Genomic DNA, 21,245 nt, shown 5'->3' on the forward strand with positions numbered 1-21,245 from the left:
CTGCCGCTTCCTGTGTGAGGAGAGAGAAAAATGAATTGCGGGCTACATAATCAATGCGTCACTGCGCAAGGGAAGCGCGATTTTGGACGACTGAGAACTTGCGCCGATGGTCGCGTTACCATGGGGTCAACTCGCTGGCGCCTTATCCGTGTAAGTTAACTAGGCGCCAAATCACGTCCACTGGAATAGCGCATTCGGAAGGTGCCGGAAGCCAGGCACGCGGTAGAGGTGAAGCCTAAGCGGGGAGAAGACAATGGTGGCTAGGTGGCTATTGGTCGGTTTTGAAAGTGAGGCTTCATCTGAAGTGCGAAAAAAAAATCACTCGACGATTATGATAGTCAGTAGCGTGAACATTGAGCGCAGCTGTTGGGTATCAGAAGCAGGCGATCGCACACAGAACACGCAGTTCCGCAGTGCGCCGGCGCTTGGCGTCTGCTTCGGCGGCGTGTTTCGCCAGAGCCGCGGCGGCACGATTGGGCCACCACAATATTTTCGCCGCACTGTCTCCTTCTCTCCTCTGCTCTGTTCCCTCCCGCCGTACTTTCCTCCTTTACTTTCTGCTCGCGCTTTCTTCCCTACCTCCCTACATTCATGGGCCGCGTCACCTCTCGGTCGCTCTGCCGGTTACGCCAGCGCTGCTGAACCCAGGAGGAGGCGTTTCTGCGCTCTGAGCGGAAGGGCAGCCGACATCCAACGACCGCCGATGAGCGGTGCGCCTACGGCGTAATGTGACAAGGGCAAAGGTAAACGCAGAAACCGCGTTTGTCGACCTTCTGTAGGCTCAGATCGGCGATCCGGCCTTTGCAGATGTAACAGCTACGGGATTCCGCGGCCGCCATGGAATGCCACGCGCCCGCGTACCCTTTCAAATTTATTGCGACTGCACGGGATCTGTCTTGTTGAGACTGTTCACACGCTGTTGTTGTAAGGAAATATGCAAGATTGGAGACCCTCGGGACAGGTTGTCCAAGCTAAAATGGATCACAATGTAAATAAAGAAATAGTGTTCATGAAAATTAAAGTGAATGTTATTCGAAGATATGTAAAATAGCTGCCAGTATTTTTCTCGTTCGCCTATTTTAGTACTCACTGCATATATATGAACTTTCCGAATTTATTTCCAAACGCTACGCTCAGAAATTGAGAGCTGTCGAACGCCATGCGAATGGTCTGAGCCAGCTGCCCCAGACGAAGTAGCCTTTTCGTAGCCCTTGTTTTCTTTATCGCGAAATAGAAGCGTGCTGAATTCCGAAAAAAAGAATACCTCTTGACAATGGGCTCCGTGCGCCCGAATACGCCGCGATTACAATGCACTCATAAGCGACTAGATAAAGCGCTGATTCCTTCGCCCCACGATATCATAGATTTGCGTCCTTATTGGATCCCAACCCGCCGCGGTGGTGAGTGGTTATGGCGCTCGGCTGCTGGCCCGAAAGACGCGGGTTCGATCCCGACTGCGGCGGTCGAGTTTCGATGGAGGCGAAATTCTAGAAGCCCCTGTACTGTGCGGTGTCAGTGCGCATTAAAGAGCACCAGGTGGTCGAAATTTCCGCATCCCTTCACTAGGGCGTCCCTCATAGCCTGAGTCCCCTTGGGACGTTAAACCCCCATAAACCAAACCAAACTTATTAGATCCAAAATTAGCGCCAGGGGCACATCTCATAAAGCAGCAAAAGCTTTAGCATCTAGGGGTTCGTTGATGAATAATATTCTGGAAGGGCAGCTTGTGACTATTGGATAGAAAATGTGTTCGGTTCGCTATCTTACTGCTACGTATTCGCGTGAAGTGTGCTTTTTTGATAAAAAAGCGATAGAATCATGTAAAAAATGCTTCAGAATGTGTTATTCTCTCGTAAAGACATATTTTTGTGTTTTGTAATATTTTTCTGTTGGCCTGTAGTTTTTTGTAGTACTTTTTTGGGGTATTTAGTTCCGTAGAACTTTTGTTTAGTAAATACACATAATTCTGTCGCTAGAAAAAAATTGATGCTACAGACAAATTTTTCGGCAAAAATACTGTGACGACAGAAAATTTGCTGTTGTTTTTCGACTGGGCTCTTCTATCTTGTGGAGAAGGCTCATTCGCTGCCACATAAAGGATGGCGAGAGGGGGTGCTTTCTACGCGGCACAAGAAAAGTTGAGTTTGGTTTAAGGGCGTCCTAAAGTGACTCAGGCTATGAGGGACGCCGTTGCGAAGAGCTCCGGAAATTTCAACGAACTGGGGCTCCCGTAGGGAAAATGTAGTGAAACTGATCGCTTTAGTTTGGATGACCTCGGTGAGCGATAGACTACACACCCATAATGTAAACAAGCGCATATTGTCACGCGTGAATACGGGAGATCACTGATCACAAGAGACAGCGGCGGACTTCGACGAACGTCTTGACCACAGCTCCAGATCACTTCTTCTTCTTCTTGAGGTGGCACCATGCTAACATGCGGAATGCCCCGTGTCACAGCCCCCCCCCCCCCTGAAAGAAAGAGCATCGTCCCGATGCGGAGCCTGTCTGTTTTAAAAAAAGTTCACTAGGGGAAGCATGACGTGCGCGTGAAAGTGCAGCTCTACCGCTACCGGTCGTAGTAAGTATTGAGAAAGACAACGTGCACGACCTCAGGGCGTAGGAACCACCGAGACTTCTGAAAGCCGTCAGGAACGACCTCATAGTTGAGGTCTCCAATTGGCTTGATCACTTTGTAGGGTCCAAAATGCCGGCAGAGGAGCTTTTCGCTAAGTCAGCGTCGGTGAATGGGTAACCAGACCTATACCCGATCTCCTGATGCGTACCGAGCATCACGGCGTCGGAGGTTATAGTGTTGGGCATCTCGGCATTGTTGGTCGAGAATCCGCACTCTGGTCAGCTGACGAGCCTCTTCAGCGAGGTGCAGGAAGGTGTGAAGATCCGCATTCGGGTCGATGTCGTCCACACGCGATAACATGGCGTCCAGCATCATGGTCACGTCGCGGCCTTAAACGAGACGGAACGGTGGCATGTTTATCGTTTCCTGTACGGCCGTATCGTAAGCGAAGGTGGCGTGTGGAAGCACTTCGTCCCAAGTTTTGTGCTGAACGTCGACATACATTGAGAGCACGTCACCTAGGGCTTTGTTTAATCGTTCCGTTAAACCGTTCGTCTGAGGGTGATAGGATGTCGTCTTTCGGTGGTTTGTATGACCGTCGGCAGGAGGTCAGCCATGAATGCTATACCCCTGTCGGTGATTAGGATCTCCGGTGCACCGTGACGCAAAACGATCTGACCGATGGAAAATTTTGCCACGTCAAGGGCTGTGGCGCTTGGCAGAGCCGATGTTTCCGCGTATCGTGTCAGGTAGTCAGTTGCCACGATGATCCACTTGTTTCCCGAATCAGAAAGAGGGAATGGGCCCACCATGTCCACCCCGACCTGCTGGAAAGGCCGCGATGGTGGTGCTATAGGCTTCAAGAATCCAGCTGGTTTTGTTGAGGGCACTTTGCGACGCTGACAGCCTCGGCACGTTCTGACGTAGCGTGCAACGTCCGACTGAAGGCGGGGCCAGTAATACTTCTATTTGTTCCTTGCAAGCGTGCGGGCTCCACACAAATGTCAAGAAGTCGGTTCATCGTGTGAAGCTTAAGTATTTCGTCACGTAGGCTGGTCCGTATGACAATAAGGTATTGCTGATTGTTTGCGGCACAATTTTTCTTCACGAGGACACCATGGCGAACGCAGAGTGACGCTACCGAGCGCTTGAAAGCCTTCGGGACAGTCGGGTGGGTACCGTTAAGAAACTCAATGAGGTGCCGAAGTTCCGGGTCGGCGTATTGTTTTTCAGCGAGACTCGTTGCACTGATCGCATATAAGGTGATGTCGTTGTCGTAGTTACCGTCCTCCGTTGGGGATTTGACCAGGGTGCGCGAGAGGCAATCGGCGTCCGAGTGCTTCCGGCCGGACTTGTACGCCACTGTCATGTCGTATTCTTGGAGGCGCAGACTCCATCTCACAAGGTGCGCTGACGGATCTTTGAGGCTCGCGAGCCAACACAAGGCATGATGGTCCGTAACTACAGTAAAGAGTTTTCCATTACGGTAGGGTCAAAATTTCGATGTCGCCCACACTATCGATAGACACTCTTTCTTAGTTGCTGAGTAGTTAACTTCAGCGTGAGACAGAGCGGCTGGCATAAGCGATGACTCGTTCGCGACTGCTGTGGATTTCAACCAGAACGGCACCCAGGCCGACGTTGCTTGCGTTAGTATGACGATCCATATCTGTGTTTTCGTCGAAGTGAGCCAGAAGAGGATGTGCTTGCAGGTGGCGTTGAAGAGTTTCAAATGCTTGTGCTTGAAGGGCGACTCACGTGAAAGGCGTGTCTGTTCTCGCAAACGCGTCAGGGGCCCGGCGATTCAAGCGAAATCTTTCACAAAGCGATGGTAGTAGGCACATAATCGCAGAAAGCGGCGGACTGCATTTTGGTTGTGCGGTGGAGGGAAATTGGCAATAGCTTTGGGTCCGGTCGAACTCCCTCGTAACTGACGACGTGACCCAAGAACTCTAGCTCGGTGGAAGCAAAGTGGCATTTCTCATTTTTTTTAACGTTAGCCCAGAAGACTTTATGGCTTGCAGCACAACTTCGAGGTGCCGAAGGTGCTCCTCGAACGTTCGAGCGAACAGAACAAGGTCATCAGACCTTCACTGTTTACATGAAGGGTTCGGGACGATTCACATCATACGTTTTATTACAGTGTTGATAAATTAGTGCTGATAAACTTCATAGAGTTACACCGCATATAATCTTGGAGCCGTGGCCTTCCAGAATGCTTGTGGCGGAGCTGATGCATCGGTCCTGGAGTGAGCCGTTTTCTGCCTACTTGAATTCAAAGCATGCGGAATGGAATGAAGACCTTTTTCTAGAAAAAGAGGGTTATATATAGGCTCATGTAATGCCCCCCCCCCCCCAACATGAGGCTGCTAAAGTAGAGCTTATAACAAACAAATGTAATACCGTCCTTCAGATCCACTGATTTATTAGTGCTTTTATATTGTGACGAACAAGAATTGTCTAACCAAGATTCATCAGTCCTGTCTGGGTTTAAAAAGGTCTTGTCTCTATTAATCTGGACGCATGACCTCTTAGAATGGGTCTTTCGGTTTGGTTTGTTCAAGACCGCGCAAACCTATCTTGTTCAGTAAGAAAAAGATCCATTGTTCAATCCTGTCTAATCAATTCACTTAATAAGCCATGCAAGGATGTATTGCAACGCAGTTTCCTTTGCCAGATCTGTCACCTCAGAAAGGCGCGTTATCCTCACCACGTTATCTCATCTGTCATAGAAAAAATGCTCAAAAAGCTTAAGGAACTAAGAAAGCCTACATCGACTTCAAACAAGCACACCTAGAACGAGGTGTATTCATGCTCAATCCCACAATCTGAAAAAGGTGAGAGAGGGGGTTGGTGTTTTTTTTCCTGCTGCAAAATGTCTCGCAGTGACGTGCGCCAAGGTAAACTAGGAACGTCTTAAGCTGACCTGTGGAAAGAAACATGGACAAAAGAACGTCGGTTGCGATAAGAAGGTGGTGTACCCTATTCAGCTCAAGTGTGGTTCTACATACGTTTCAGAGACTGGAAGATTTGTAAATGACTGATTATACGAGCATCAATATATAAAGGACAATGAGCATTCGGGTCACATAAGCATTCACTACAGAAAACACGGATGACAACCTGAATTCAGGAAGACCCGAGCAAACCAGGCCTGTGCACTGACGAGAGCCGGAAACCAAATAACAAGAGAAATACGCTTTATGCTTTATGGGGTTTAACGTCCCACAGCGACTAAGGTTAACAAGAAAACACTTGAAGCTGTAAAGATCAGAAAGCGTGATTAATCTTGCAATAGTAATTCCTCAATTTCGTTAACGGCAAATGAGTTGGCATATCTAGGATTCAGCGCATGAACGGCAATGGCATAACGCGTGTCCTTAAGTGTTGTGCATAATTGCAGAACCTTTTCATCATGTTTGTCGCTTAGAAGCAGGTATTTAACCTTTACAGCAAGAAATAAAACTGCCCGTTGTTGCGCGGCACCGGTTGCTTGAACCGTACCTAATTGAACATGCAAGGGGACGAGAAAAAAATATCCCCTATGCTCTATGGTTGCGGAGAATGTTGGCTTTCGTCATGTATCTAATAGGACATGGTCGCACAACAGTGCACCCCTTGTTTTCGGAGGCAACGGGAGCATCCATATCACGTAAAATGGCGTGCACGCCGCAAAACTGCTTAGCTTTCTGCCCGTTTGATTTTGGCTATAAAATATCCAATTCAGCAATATGAAAGGAAGAAATCTTGGTTTTGAATATTCAACACAATATTTATTTAAACTCGGATTGATAATTATTCCGATTGTAGCAGATGGAAACGAACAATCATAACACCCGCGAGAGTCTTTTTACACTGTCCACGGCATCAAAAACGCGATCGATACTATAGAAAGGTAATTTGCGCATGGTTTTGCATCACTAATATATAGGCATGCGGCAGTAACGACCCAAGTCGTGAACATTTCATTGAGTTCATTGACACTAAGTTTCTGAAAATACTTTGTCCAGACTTCCTACTGCTCTGAAGAAGTAGGAGAGTGCCCAGTCAGATAAATGCAGTTTCCAACCCCGCGGCTTTGTAGCAGCAGGCGGTTCCATATAGGCTGCCTAAACCATCCCATTATCAAACTGCTAAAAACAGATGGTGAACTAAAACATAAATCTATAACACTCATTTTCTCTCCAGCTCAGAGACACAGATTATCGCACAAAATAAAACCCTCTATCGTAATAATTCTAGCATTGATCACCTGTGAACAACGATGGCAAATTTTGTTGTTCTGTATCCTTGGCCAAATGCATCCATAGGACAAATTGGCACTATGAATGGGGATATTGGGCCGGGCGGGATTTTTGTTTTTTCACTTTGTATGATCTGGTGTCTGGGGAATCTTTCTTTCGTTGAAGAAATAGAACAGTGGCTTGGTACTGAACCTACAGCAGAGAAGTGGACTGTACGACCGGTAACTAGCAACTGAAGTCTATTTGAAAAGAACACGGTGCAGCAACAGTCTGCGCCTGCGCGTACCGTTTACAGAGAATAGATAAGTTGGTCACACGTGGTAGCAGGCAAATGAGATGGCTGTCGAAACTAACCAGAGTTCAGCACAATAGCCAAACGGGCGAGATGGTGGTACATATTGGTGGCAAACAGCGCAACGACGCGGACAGAGTGGAAGAAAATACAGGACAAGCGCTGACTCACAACTGAAATTTATTTAAGGAAAGCAGTACATTTTATAGAAAAAGTGGCCAACTTATCAGCTAGTACATAGACAAAACCCAAGTTTCTACGTGGCATCGAGGAATGCAACCTCACTGTCACATAATGAAATAGATGGCTTACTGACACATAACCTTGTTTTTTTCTTCATGTGATATGCTTCCATAATCTCACGTGTTAATCGGGACGGGTGTTTGTAGAGGATATCACAGTAAGGCAATGAAGGAAAACAAAATTGGCAGTCTCGAACATGGTCAACTAGATGATTAGATTTGTTAGCTTCAAGATTATTTGCATGCTCTTTCTAACGTGTATTGATGCAACGATGTGTCAGTAAGCCATCTATTTCATTATATGACAGTGAGGTTGCATTCCTCGATGCCACGTAGAAACTTGGGTTTTGTCTATGTACTAGCTGATAAGTTGGCCACTTTTTCTATAAAATGTACTGCTTTCCTTAAATAAATTTTAGTTGTGAGTCAGCGCTTGTCCTGTATTTTCTTCCACTCTGTCCGCGTCGTTGCGCTGTTTGCCACCAATAACCAGAGTGGTGTGAAGAAAGCACGTCACTAGTTCAACAAAAACCCGTTCTGTTTACAGGAAAATGCCACAGAAGGCTTAATGACGAGCTTTTTTCCTTCCGCTGTTGTTGCTACTTTCGACAGCCATCGCGTGCCTTCTACCACGTGTGATCATCTTATCTACTATCTGGATATGGCACGTTATGGGCAGGCGTAAACTTTTGCTACACAGTGTTCTTGCAAATAAACTTTAGTTGCTAACTACCGCTCGCACTGTCCACTTCTCTGCCAAAGTACTGACCAAAGTCGCGTTACTGTTTATTCTCCAACATGCAGGACCAACTGGGCCAAAACTGCAACCCGTTTAATTTAGGTTTTTGGATGAACTGAGCAGTTAATTCGATCCGCCCTCATAAAAAAGGGCGATCGTTTGGTGAAGATAAGGAAGCTATAGGAAAAGTTTCTTTGGTAGTAGTGTCAGACGACCACCATGAAGCCCAATGGGGGAATGGGACAGGAACTCAAAAGTCCTGACCCCTCCAGCAAAACCCCACAGCTATAACCAATAACCAAATACGGTGGAACTTAGGGTAGTTCTCACCCCGAATTTAACATTAGGCGTTGGGAAAAAAGGAAGAAGAAGAAGGAGGAGACATAATGGGTTATGAAAGCGAAATGTGGAGAGGACAGAAATAGGCGACTGCAGACTTTCCTCCGTCGAGTCAGCTCCGGGGTGCTGTGTATGGCAGCGACGTGCCTGGGGCAGCGACGTGAGAGCCACTTGTTGCGATTGCTCTGTGGTTGTCAGCAGTCCATTCCATCGCTCTTCAGTGAGTGTGTGCGGAGGGGGCTGTTTGGCGCATCCCCTCAAGATGTGAGCCTGTGTTCCTGGGGACCGACTGTTACAATTTGGCAAAAAGGGTAGAATTCACCTTTGGTGAGAAGCGCCAAACGGGTGTGACTGAAAAGCGAATGAGTTTGTAATCGACGGAGCAAAGTGGCTTGTGCTCTATCGAAGTCGGGTTGGGAGCGAGAGTATATCCCGCGTTGTTCTCTGTATAGTTTAGTAGCTAAATGGTCGACTCAGTCGTTCCCTGAGTTCCCGAAATAAGGAGGAAACTAGGCTAATATGTCGCGAAGGACGCAGTCTTTGAGAGTGCGTGCCGCGGCAGGGCAAACGGAGTTTTTGGAGTAGTTGCCGATGGAGTTTTTGGAGCCCTAAGAGTGGCACGGTGAGTGATGGCTAGCGCTATCGCAACTTCGTCGGCAGCGGTGGGAGAACAAACCCGCGTCGTGGCAGCGTTGAATAGGGGAATGGTAGCGCATGCTATGTAGGTGTTGGTATTGAATTTGGCAGTGCCCACATAGACTGCGTGGTTATGCATGTACGTGGCGTCTAGGGCTTGGGCTTTAAGTATTCCGGCGTGTGTCATGTCGTCAAAATAGCATGTATACCTTTGGGAAGAGTGTAAGACAGTGAAACTCGCCCATAGGGCTGATATTTAGCTGGTTGAAAATATGGCGACCATGAACGGCGCGTGTGAGGCACTGGATATGCGATTTATTGTGGCCTCGATCAATCCTGTGTGCGTAATTGTGAACTCCAAGTTGAAGGAGGCGTTTTGTTCTGGCACACGAGGGCAGCCCTAGGGCTTCCTTGTAGGCCACACGGCTGACACTGTCTACCGCTTCTGTGTTTCCTTCGAAGATGATAGTAGGGGTAGGTGTAGATGTTACGGCTTGATGTTAGATGCTAAGGCTTGGGTGAGTTGGCGATGCGTTGAATGAGACCAGTAATTAGCGTCGCGCTTTAGGGATTTGAGTGATGCTCTCCGTAAGTAGAGCCGGGGAACACCAGCACGCGCTCTCAGGACACGTATTACGTCGATATCCATTAGTTACTTAGCTGCAGACTAAACCGCTGCCCTAAAGAAAAGTTGCCGTGCCCTCATTGTACTGCTTATGGGGCAGCGGAAGGGAAAACTTTCCTATTTCATTAAGCGCCACACGTGCAGCGCTTACCGGAGTACCTGCTGCCAGGTTAATACCTTTACACACAAACGCAACCATGACCTCCTACGCAGTATACTGCTGACGCAAAATACTTTTTTTTCAGGATCTTCAGAACATATTGGCTCCATCACTGCAACATGCTCGCTGCGATCATCCTCCAAGCTCCAGTGCACCTTATGGGGCAGTGGAACAAGGAACACTAGCGAGCCTACAACAACAGAACCTCTCAAAGAAATCCGCTGCCCTTAGTTTATCTAGTGGCAGCAGTAACTCCAGCTAAACATTGCCGTCAACCAGAAGCAAGGACAAACGCACCCCGGAAAAACGTTTTAAAATATTGTAAGCATCATTGTCCCCCAGTCTCCCAGTCCCCATAAACACCTACATCACAGAGTTAAACAACTACCATTCGTACATCAGGAGGTACTTCACGACCCAAGCTAACGCATCTATGGTCTCCAACAGAATGAAGCGGAAATTCTCAACGCTGTCACTTTCGGTCTAAACCGGTTTAAAATATCGCAAGTACCAAGCGGATCATAGAATGTCCCGAGGGAGTAATGTTTTGCATTGAGTAATCTTGCAGCAGGCTCTTACATGTTAGGCAACTGGTACTTCTCTGTTAGAAATACCTTGAATAATGCGGTTTGTTCAGCACTTTGAGGAACTCATATACCCATAAGAAAATGAGCCAAACTATTCACGCTTTTCTTCATCCTGAATCGCATGTGATAGCCCACGAGAACAACAGGAAGGAATGTAGACAAAATAAGTGCACCAAGGTTAGTTCCTTCCGTCGACGCACTCACTGGTTAATATCCACACCGGCGCATGTTCTGCGGCCCTACTTAATCAATGCAAATGCGGGTAAGGGAATGAAAAAGTTAAACCCATAAAGTTAAGCGACAAATTAGGATCAATAAGCTACCCATGGTCCATGAGCAAGACAGGCGCAAAACCTGTCACGTGTAGAAAGGTGGTCTATTTGAAATAACCGCGAGATGAGTAATACAGTAAACGTGTACAGCCACACACGACGTAGGAAATAGGAACCTGTGGTGAGATCTGTAGCGTTCATTCAGCGCAGTGAATAACAGTAACAATTCATTTGGTCGAGATAGACGAAGATAAGTTCAAGTTATTAGCCCTCGGCATGGCCGTCGTTAGTCAAGGAGACAAGGAACGATGGAATGGTTACTTGGAAGGATATCCGCTCGTGTGGAACTTCTAGGGTCGCAAGCACAAACTGCGGTGGCTGAACCCACCTGTGGCTAATTTTGGGTGCAGTAATGATGTGCAATACCGCCGTTCCTGCTCGCTCCTCCTTGACCGTTATTATTTGTACATATGAGGCTTGATAGTGGGAAATAGCTCCACGAACTTCTTACTGCAACGCGAGGACATCGTACTCTACAAAAATACCTGGAACGTTGCTTTTATTATTTTGTATTGTTTTCAAAATATACGTGGTCGCCTCTGCACTGTCATATGGCCGCTGGCCAGCCTTGCTTGAGCTGGCACCGGCGCGTCGCTTTCATGAGGTTCTCCTGGGCAACGTTCTATCACCCGCCACGCGGTCGTTGTTTCGCAGTGCTGCACGCACAGAGGAACACGCGAAGGCAGTCCTGCACGCATACCTCCTTGCGCTCCACTCGGAAGACGACGGGCGCACAGGCCGGGGTTAGCGCAGGACCTTCCAGCGCCCTCCTCTCGGCAAGGCTCAGTGTGCTGGGCAGTCGACGCATGGTGCCGGCAGGTTCGCTGAACTCGGGCCCCCCGTCATGGGACCCGGTCCTTGCACAGTACTCGTCATGATGTCGTGGTTGACCAGCGGTCGCCGCCCTGCTCGCGCGTCGAACAAGGTCCAGTGGCTGGAGTTAGTGATTACTATAGGCAACTCTGTGTGGCCACGCACTCTGTGGGGTTGTACCAACGGTCACGCTGCGCCAGCTTCCAGGTGTAATGTAGGTTCCAATGCCCGAAGCTGCAGGCGCGCTTGGCTATGACACAGGATGTAGTGGATAGGTCCGAATTGAGATCTAAGTTTGAACCTAGCTTCCTCCAAGGAGAAAGTGGACGCGTGCACTCATGCTGCGTTTTTGTAGGTTCTTGAAGCAAGCAAAGTGGCAAATAAGTATAAAATTATTAGAAAACATCCTTTCTTTCCCAGGAAAATAAACATATTTAGCTTTGCGTTTGAACCATGATAGCGTTAAATGGTTATGCGAAATAAAATAAACACAACACCTCGAATAATAATTGGTTTTTAGGGAAAGGAAATGGCGCAGTATCTGTCTCATACATCGTTGGACACCTGAACCGCTCTGTTAGGGAAGGGGTAAAGGAGAGAGTGAAAGAAGAAAGGAAGAAAGACGTGCAGCAGTGGAGGGCTCCAAAATAATTTCGACCACCTGGGATTCTTTAACGTGCACTGACATCGAACAGCACACAGGCACCTTAGCGTTTTGCCTCCATAAAAACGCGGCCGCCGCGGTCGGGTTTCCATCAAAATTGGAGCGGACACTTAAGCTCGGCCTTAAGGGTATGATGCGAAAGAGTTTATAGGTTAATGCATGCGTATGCGGAATCTGGGATTCTCGAGTTTACATTCATAGAACGCTTGGAGTCCTCAAGCTACTCTTGGCGCAGTGGAGCAGCGGTTAAACGATGCGCCACTGCCCTGCGATGGCAGGTGCAGCCACAGGCGGCGCTTATGAGACTCTAGTTGCTGCTCTAGAGCAGTCTCTCGCGACCAATCAATTGAACTGCCAGTTTCCACGGTGGCCAGCTTGCTCACAGTCCTGTGGGCAGGTTTTGATGGCGCCACATTGTCACGGGTCCTACGTGGCCCACCTAGGTTGCTTCTTCGAGGATATTTGAATGCCGACGACGCCAGAATATGTACAGAACGGCAGCCTTAACGCTGCCGCCTTAAACTAATGGCGGCACCAATCCACGCGACCCCAGCAGCTCATCACCGACCTCTCTCATCGACCGAATGTCGTAACCACTGAGCCGCCGGGACGGATGCGAAGATATGGTTTGGCTTCTGACTGCCTGAAAACAAGCTCTAGAAAGCCGTCGTGCATCGCACTCCTATCGTCTGCTGTGTAGTCACAGTACATCATGTCCAGCCTTTCGGGAAATCAGTAGCTAACATCATGTGCTGCCCTTCATTAACGAACATCTCTTAACTAAAGGGGGAAAGTTAAACACGCAATTTTGAGAAAACTGGACAGTCCGAAGGAATTCTGCGCTAGCATGCTGATTACCACAGCATACACTTTCTTCTCGCTGCAAAACTTGCCCTGTAAATTACTTCCAGCGCTCATATCATTCATATCCGTCGGCAAAAAAAATCGATGGGATATGCCTAACATTCGAAACTCCCGCGGTAGTTTTGGGGGCTAAGCGCCACGCGGCATTTGGTAGCAGACGTTAAATGTAGAAGTGCTTGTCTCACCGCGCCCGCGAGAGACGGTCAACCTGCCGCGGACAACACCAGGGATAGGTCTGCCTAATAGACTGTGCGAATATTCCCACGTTTAAGACAGCGATAAGAATTCCTCTTGTTTGAACAGACAAAGAGAGCATCAACAACGAGTGTCCTGTCGCACGGTTACTTGGACCATTCCTTTTCCCTGGCGATACGGCCGCACTCGGTGTTACGTCAGTAAACAACTCACACAACGAGCCCGAAAAGTTAAAAATGACAACAGAAGTGCACATTTAGTGGTGGACGCTAATGCCTCTGTCTACGTACGCCTCATTGTATAAAGACGAAATTGCCGTGAGTAGATTTTTTTTATTGCAGCAGTGTGGCTGCTGGCATAACGTATTATTATCAAATATAAATACAGAATTGCAAATGAACACACGCGGGTTACTCTGAAAGCCTTCCAAGTTCCAAAAGGGGCAACTGACTATCAGCCATACCCCACCTTATGAAGAGCCCGGACTTGGCGCACGTAATAAAGTTCTCATTCTCTCCCTGTATAAGGCTGATTATGACTTCTTGAGTGAGCGTCTCTGACATCTCTGCTTGGAATGGTCCGCCATCTTCATCAGCCTAACCCCGTTCGCTGTATCAGGAAAATGTCTTCTCCTGCTTATCTCTAACGAGCTCAGTCGTGCGCCAGCTGTGTCCACTCTCCCCACCTGAACGTTTCCTCACGTCATCCGCGCACTTGACTCCTCATGCTGCGTTTTTACCTCTTTTAGAATTCACTCTGCTACCCTAATGAAACGAAGATTCTGCAAGTTGTTGGTGCTCGGTAAATAACACCTACATGGTTACAGCGCGAAAACACAACGTACAGCATTAAGGTTTCTCACAGAACAGACAGAGCTAACGCTCCATCCTGTGAGAAGCTCCGGTGAGTGCCCTGATGTGCACCCAGCGGTAAATATGCACCTCCAATCTACGAATCTATATCTAATACACCTTACAGAAAGCTCACCACACCCATTTATCTCAGCTTTTAAATTGTCTCCATCCAGCTGAAGTCCTACTCCGTTTTCCAGAAGTTCTCCCCCCTCCCCCCATTCATTTTCCAATCATCGACACTCACCAGAACCGCACGCAGCAGCGTAGAAAATGAGCGACGATAAGATGGAATTCAAAAACGCATTGGTAATGCGATCATAGAAAAAGCGAAATTAACTCTCGCGATAAAAAAGAAGGCGAACTGCGTGGCGAGAATGCGGCCGGGTGTAAGAAACAGACTAGGGTCGTCCATGAGTGCCAACTCCGATTTTTCGAACCACATTGTGAGATCGCCCGTGCATTTTTACACCTGTACTTAGTGGCTCTCAAGGTAGTGATCATGCAGATACACTAGCGGACCACCGGGTGTCTTCTCCTCTCTGCGTTACCTGTTTAGACCATTGTCATTCTTCCTTCTTGATATCAGCTTTGATATCATTTCTTCCCTTACCGGCTGTGCTCTCTTCCTGTCCTTTAACACCAACGCTATCATTTTCATTTCTATAGCTCACGTACGCATTTTAATTTCAAGACTGTTAGTTAGCCTCCAAGTTTTTGCTCCATCTAACAGGACAACGTCTGTATCCTGTCTTCGTGAATAGTAGTCAGCTGCTGTTTATCAACTCTGAGCACCTGACAAATGCTGCCTGCTTGAAACGTATTCTCCTTGTTATTTCTCTGGGCTTTACGTTGACTGTTTAGATGTTTTGAACGTTATTTGTGGCCTTTAGAGTCTCTTAATAATTATGGTCTCAAGAGTTTTTAGAAGCAAACGATCTGCAGTGAGCGAAAGTCATTTTCGCAGGCTAGTTACACGGTCTGAGGAGACAGAGTGAGAGTACAATTCTCGTGAAGCTACTAATTAAGAAAAATAAGCATTTCAATCACGCAGCTAGCGAAAATGTTTCTGCTGGAAAAAAGGGCCAGCTGTGTTGCTACACGAGTTGATTTGGAAAATTTCTTCTTGCACGCTAATACTCAGATTTTTCGCTCAAGACTTCTTATTGAACCGGAGCAATTACAGATGCAAGGAAGTGACAATCGGTGCAAAGCACCTTACGATGTGACGCAGCTGTTGCGCAAGATGTCGCATCTGCAAATAGCACTGAGGAATAGCTGAAGCTAATTACTGTTCAAACGTCTCACTTTCAGCTACGTAGTAGAAGCAGCAGCGCCGATCCTGTATGCTTTCTCTGCCCTTTGTCTCTGCGCTCTTATTCACAGTCAGTATGTACCAACTAATTCAACTCACCGTCTTGCTGACGAAAAATCATACGTCGCCATGGACACCTCGGTCAAGTTGCACTATTAAATGCGGAACATTGCACTCGGAAATTTAGCGGTGTATTAGGCTCCGCTATTTCTTTTCCAACATCCTTTACGAGCGTTTTAATACGGTTAGAGAAACCGCGTGCATGGCGTAACCGCTCACGATCGCTCTGGCAGGAGAGCTTAGGATGAGGTAAAGGAAATTGCGAAGGCTGAGAGTATTACTTATAACTTGGCTCTTAAAGCGCGTTAAGAGAAAAATCGTCTGTAACGACGTCATTAGGATGGCGTTGCTCAAGTTAGAAAACTTGTCTCGAAGCTCCTCTAATTGCGAGCCGTTATCTGTCGGAAGAGAACGCAGTTCGCAGTGGACAAAGCCGCTCCTAACTGTGAGCCACTATATGCTGGGCTGGGACGCAGTTCATGATAGAAAAAAGAATGCACCCAGAATAACTGCGGAATGGATACACTTGACTTTAGGTCGGGTAGTTAACGCAATGTCACACGTGCGGAGCATATCCGCGTCATACTGTTCTCAGCGGTGGCTCCTGCTCCGTTGCAAGACGAGACTAATCTAAATCGACAGCGCCACAGCTGTGTTCGTGCTACCTACAATTAGGCAGTGCACACCTGCACCTGCTATTCCTTGACGCTATTGGGTAGTAGTTGGTGGCGGCATAGTTCCGCGCCAGTGCTTACCTCTCGGTGACACACTGGTCTTGCGCAAGGCCCTCCCGAGAGAACTCAAAAGCTGCCGGGGAGCGTGTGATTATGGTGCCTGCGGGTCCCGTCGGTTCCTTTGTCCTGGAAAGGTGTGCCCTCAGGGGGCGTCGCGACGGTCCAGGCGCCTGCTGCTCGCCCTTTGGAATGGCGGGCCCGGACCTCGCCTCGCCAGACGAGGATGAGGAGAGCTCGTCTTTCCGACGGCGCCGACTCACAGGCCGGGTCGCTTCGGCACTCCGTTTGCTCGCCGGGCTCTGAACGGATGCCTTGCTCTGGTCTTCTTCCATGGCCGGGTGGCCAACAGGGAAGGACATCGTTGTTGACGGTCGGCCGGTCCCCCCTTGGTGACGTCGAGCGGCGTACTGTATCCCCTCCTATCGTCGCAGGTCGGGGTTGCGCAATGTGTGGGGCGCGATGTCGATGTAACGAGGGCACGCCTCCAGTTGGGGTCAGCGGGCTTCCAGTCTGTCGATCTCGCTCGAGTCCAGCTGCAGATCAGCGGCTCGAAGAAGGCTGTCGCGCGCCTGTCTCGTGCTGCTTCATCTTCGTCTTCAGAGCTCCCCACGCGCCCAGGGCGCAATAATGTCGCTGCAGCTGCTACTGCTGCGGCTGCTGCAGTGCATCGACTTCGGCCTGAGGTAAGTGTGATATGACATTGAGGATGTTTTTGGGGTAGTCGTTGTGCCTGAATTTAAACACGCGACAAAAGGGGCCCTTTCATCCACCTATTGGTCAAAAGCCGTTACATATTCTTTCGAACAGTGTGAAAAAAATTATATAAATTACCGTCTTACACATTATATAGAATGAAATGGTGCCCTGAATAGATGCCAACAAGGATTTTGACCAGAAGTGTGCGCAACAGACAGGTGTATGTGATGATGCTAGAATGCACAAACAACGCTTTCTTTATGTCCTTCCAGGTTTGGAGAAGGCAGACGCTACCGTGGCGCGCAGCGCTACCTTCTAGGACCTCCGATCAGTTGTATTTGAAAATATGGTTAACGCCATATAAATACGCCCTTAAAGATGTACTTTCGAACTCTCTGTAGCCCACTTCGGCTAAAGAAACAACTATAATTTAGTGTAATACACTCAAGTCTCTACTGCCTATGAAAGCCATCCCAAGCAGCACAGGTCATCGGCCCAATATTGCAACAGGTTGGTCCCATCCTGGTCCTTTGCAGGGCCAGGTTTGCCAATACAGTTCCAATGTTGGGCCAATTACTTGTGCTGCTTGGGATATTATCGATTAAAACACGTCCTGCTTATATTTTTTTAAGTAATCCACGCACCGCTCCCGCTACGTTCAAGCGTCGACTTCGAAAAGCGGCTTCCTGGTACCCGCTTGTAGCAAGATTAGGCTGGTTACGATTCATCGCCCATTGTTAAGCGGCCTCGCACTTCTGTAGCCTACCATCTCACTTGCGCACTGCTGACTTGGTGTGGTTATTGACCTGCACACATATCATGCCCGCATAGGCAGCTTTGTTACGTGTGACAGATGGACGCATTCAGAGCCGCTTATATAGCTGCGGCCAGCAGGACTGTCTCACTTTTGTAGGCCAGGAAGGCGCTTGCTTCTTGTCTTTTTTTTGTGTCGTTCAATTGCTAGTTTGCGCCGGCGATGTGGAAACAAGCCCAGGCCCAGAGAAAGTGGAACAAATTTTATCTCTTGTGAAAGAACCAACTTTGTGAAGTGAAAACTTCCAAAAATGTACATACGCATCATCGTGCGTATGGACGCCACCAGTGTGAACACAACGCTCATTGAATTCCCAACTTAGTTACTAGCTGTGGCGTCAAAGCAAGCTGAACAGAAAAATCTCGTCCTTGACGACCTGAACAACAGGATGCACAGGAACGATCTCGTTTCCGAGGGTGTTGCTGCCGAGTCACTAGAAAAGCGGAAGGACACAAAAAAATGATCAGGGATTTTATATAAGAAAATCTTACTATTACGACAGGGCGAATTGAACGAGCCCACAGGGTAGGCCAACATCAATAAAACGAAGAGTTGAGGTAGTTGGTACATACTGCTGGGAATAACAGCGCAGAGGCAAGGGACAAAGAGAGGAGAACACAACAGGACCGGCGCTGACTAACAACTGAAAGTTTATTAGAAGAAAAACACGCAAAATATACTTCTTGGACAAGCAGGAGTGCGTGCGCAACAGCAAAAGCCACAGTGATACATCAATCACTTGAATAAGGATACATTATTTCACAGTCATGAACTGTTACAGAGCGGGTGCTCACGCACGAGTCAGTGTTTTTATGAATAGGAAACGCTTCACTGATTTCCCTTCTTAGTTTATCTTTGCGTTTGTACAGGATCGTAGTTTTATTAAAAAGAGGGTACATGATTTTTCAGAAGAATCAGGTTGGTTATTCCGGGGACAGTTACTGTAATGCAAACGCTAGATTTGAGGACGGAGCCCCTTTCAAGGAAGTGTTGTGGTCTCGTAGGCGTGCATTCAAACGCCTTCCTGTTTGACCTATCTAGGTCAAACAAGAGAAGACCTATGTAGGTCAAACAGGAAGGTGCATGAATGACAGAGCAGTGCTCCTAACAGAGCTACAAATGTCTGAATTGTTTCGCCGACAGCTACGAATTGTCTAATCTAGGCCGTATATGTAATAAAATGCTAAAAATAGTGGCATATTTTATTCGGGCTGTTGAATTCTTTCCCACTTGGAGGTGACTTTAACGAAACATTTACACGCATGCAGTTTTTTTCTATTTATTTGCTGACTATGGCTGTATGATGTAACTAAGGATGGAAACAGGTTCAGCCTCTCCCACTGTGCTTCATTCTCTCATTGTCTGCTTTGTTTTCTTGTGCTATATCTTTCTGTCTTACATCTTTTGTTAATGAAAATGAGAGGAGATATCCTGGCATCCACCTTTTTTCTTACTTAATAAAGAACACGACTAGCATCGCCTTTAGAGAACAGACATACTGCAGTATACGGAGTGGGTTGTGATAAATTCATTAAAAAATGCGCTCTATCATCACTGCCTCTACGAGATGTCAAAATGTTAGTAATTTTTTGGCACGAAAAGATCAGTTCAACCTCGATCAGAGCTTAACCTGAATCTAATATCGCCCCCAGACGTGCCGACGACCCATCAAAGCCAAACCATGAGGCAACAGGGCTAAACACAAGCTTTCGCACGTCTGCGTAGTTACGTTAAAACACTCAAATTTTTTATGCTGTACTCTGTCGATAGATCCAGCTGCGGCGAGTCTGCAGTGGCTGTCTTCCTCAAAGAGTGCGTGCTTATTAATGGTTGTGATCTTTGATGCCCAGGTGTGCTTCTTGTAAACATGAGTTTAAAGTAACCGAGTTCATTAGTGTCCCCCAAACTGTTTCTAATAGCGCGAGAGTTGCAGTGTATCATGCTCTCGGAAGTGGTGGGTAAATCAAGAAAAGAAAAAAAATCTAATGCTCGGTTTTCAGGTCCGGGTGTTTTTATGATCAGCCGCGGTTGCCTACATTTTTACTGTCCCCTTCGGAGGTCAGTTACAACGCGGTGCTCATTGGTTGGCTCCTTGGATGTCTCTGATGCCGAGGAGCTCGGTGCCACCTCCGTGTCCTTTGGAAAAATCCGGAAGCGAACTTCGGAGATTTACAAGGAAAATGTCCCTCCCAATTTGCCTGGCTGCCCTACAGAGTGCAGAAAAGAGCAACTCTGGAATGTGGCAGATGCTGCTTGGCTACCAGCCAAGGCAGGTGCACATCAGCAATATTTCATTGCGTGCCTGCGGCTACGACACGCCGCTTGCTACTCCGGATGGCTGTTAGCAGCCTACTGAATAGAGTCGTCCGAACGACGACGCTAACGACATGTTTTGCAGCAATGTCCAGTGAAACTACTTCCTTCAGAAATGCGGTATTCTGATTGCGGTCTTCTCGCCATCTCTTTCATTGACCTCAATTTGCCAGTAGCCGCTCTTGAGGTCCATCGATGAGAAATACTTGGCGTTGCAGAGCCGTTCCAGTGTGTCGTCGATGCGGGGGAGGGGGTAGACGTCCTTTTTTATGTGGTTCAAGCGGCGGTAATCAACGCAGAATCGATGTCCGCCGTCTTTCTTTCTCACTGGAACAACCGGTGCAGCCCATGGGCTGTTTGAAGGCTAGATGACGTCGTCGCGAAGCATTTATTCTACTTGATCCCGGATGGCTTGTCACCCTCGCGGCTACACACGGTAGGGGATTTGACGGAGAGGTCGGGCGTGCTGGTCGGTTATAATGCGATGCTTGGAAATTGGCGTTTGTCGGATCTTCGGCGATGGCGAAAAACACTCAGCTTCAAAGTAGATTGGCGATCTGGTCTTGCCTGTTCCGGGACAGGGCTTGGTTGATGTCGAAAGTGGATTAGTTCTCTTGGTCAGGCGAATCTTCTGCGGATGGGTCGGAGAGGGCGAAGGAGTCTCGTACGTCGGATATTTCGTCGAAGAAAGCAAGCGTCGTTCCTCCGTTAATGTGCCGCTATTCTTCGCTGAATTTATTAAGCAGTACTTCGGCCTGGCCACTGCAGAAACGTTCGATGCCTCTTGCGATTCTGATTCCTCGGTCTAAAAGCAACTGCATGTTCCCCTCGATGATGGCTTCAGCGTTGATGGCTTTCGTCGGGCCTAGAGTCAAGATAGCGCTTGAACGGGGTGGGACGCTCGCGTTTTCCTCCGGGGCACTCAGGGCAACGTGATTTTCTAGAGTTCTCCTCGAAGGGATGGCCTCGTCGGTTGAAAGCGTGATCAGCTTGGATCGCAGGTCAATGATCGTCTGATGCTCAATAAGGAAATCCATGCCCAAGGTCACTTCGCGGGAGCACTGCGGTATCACGACGAACGTCGCAGGATAGGTATGTCTTTTGGCAGTCACTCGCGTTGCGCATCGTCCTGATGGCATAATGAGGTGGCCC

General features: G+C 48.0%; 1 protein-coding gene across 1 annotated transcript; it reads right to left on the minus strand.

Annotated features, from left to right (window-relative positions):
- Window positions 1–11,387: 11,387 nt before the first annotated feature.
- On the minus strand, window positions 11,388–16,818 carry LOC144119242 (uncharacterized). The gene is made up of 2 exons (XM_077651911.1): window positions 16,292–16,818; window positions 11,388–11,679 (listed from the first exon to the last, which is right to left on the minus strand). The coding sequence occupies exons 1-2, from the start codon at window positions 16,627–16,629 to the stop codon at window positions 11,400–11,402; spliced, it is 618 nt and encodes a 205-aa protein (XP_077508037.1). The 5' UTR covers window positions 16,630–16,818; the 3' UTR covers window positions 11,388–11,399.
- Window positions 16,819–21,245: the final 4,427 nt, after the last annotated feature.

The sequence above is a fragment of the Amblyomma americanum genome, chromosome 2 (genome assembly GCF_052857255.1).
Source record: "Amblyomma americanum isolate KBUSLIRL-KWMA chromosome 2, ASM5285725v1, whole genome shotgun sequence".
In the NCBI taxonomy this organism is placed as follows: Eukaryota; Metazoa; Arthropoda; class Arachnida; order Ixodida; family Ixodidae; genus Amblyomma; species Amblyomma americanum.

What these genes read in the sequence shown, in the direction of transcription:
- LOC144119242 (XM_077651911.1), bottom strand. Translation starts at nt 16,629, where the DNA reads ATGTCCTTCCCTGTTGGCCACCCGGCCATGGAAGAAGACCAGAGCAAG. An exon ending in GACCAGTGTGTCACCGAGAG is followed by an intron (nt 11,680 to 16,291) that starts GTAAGCACTGGC and finishes ACGCGCGAGCAG; the next exon opens with GGCGGCGACCGCTGGTCAAC.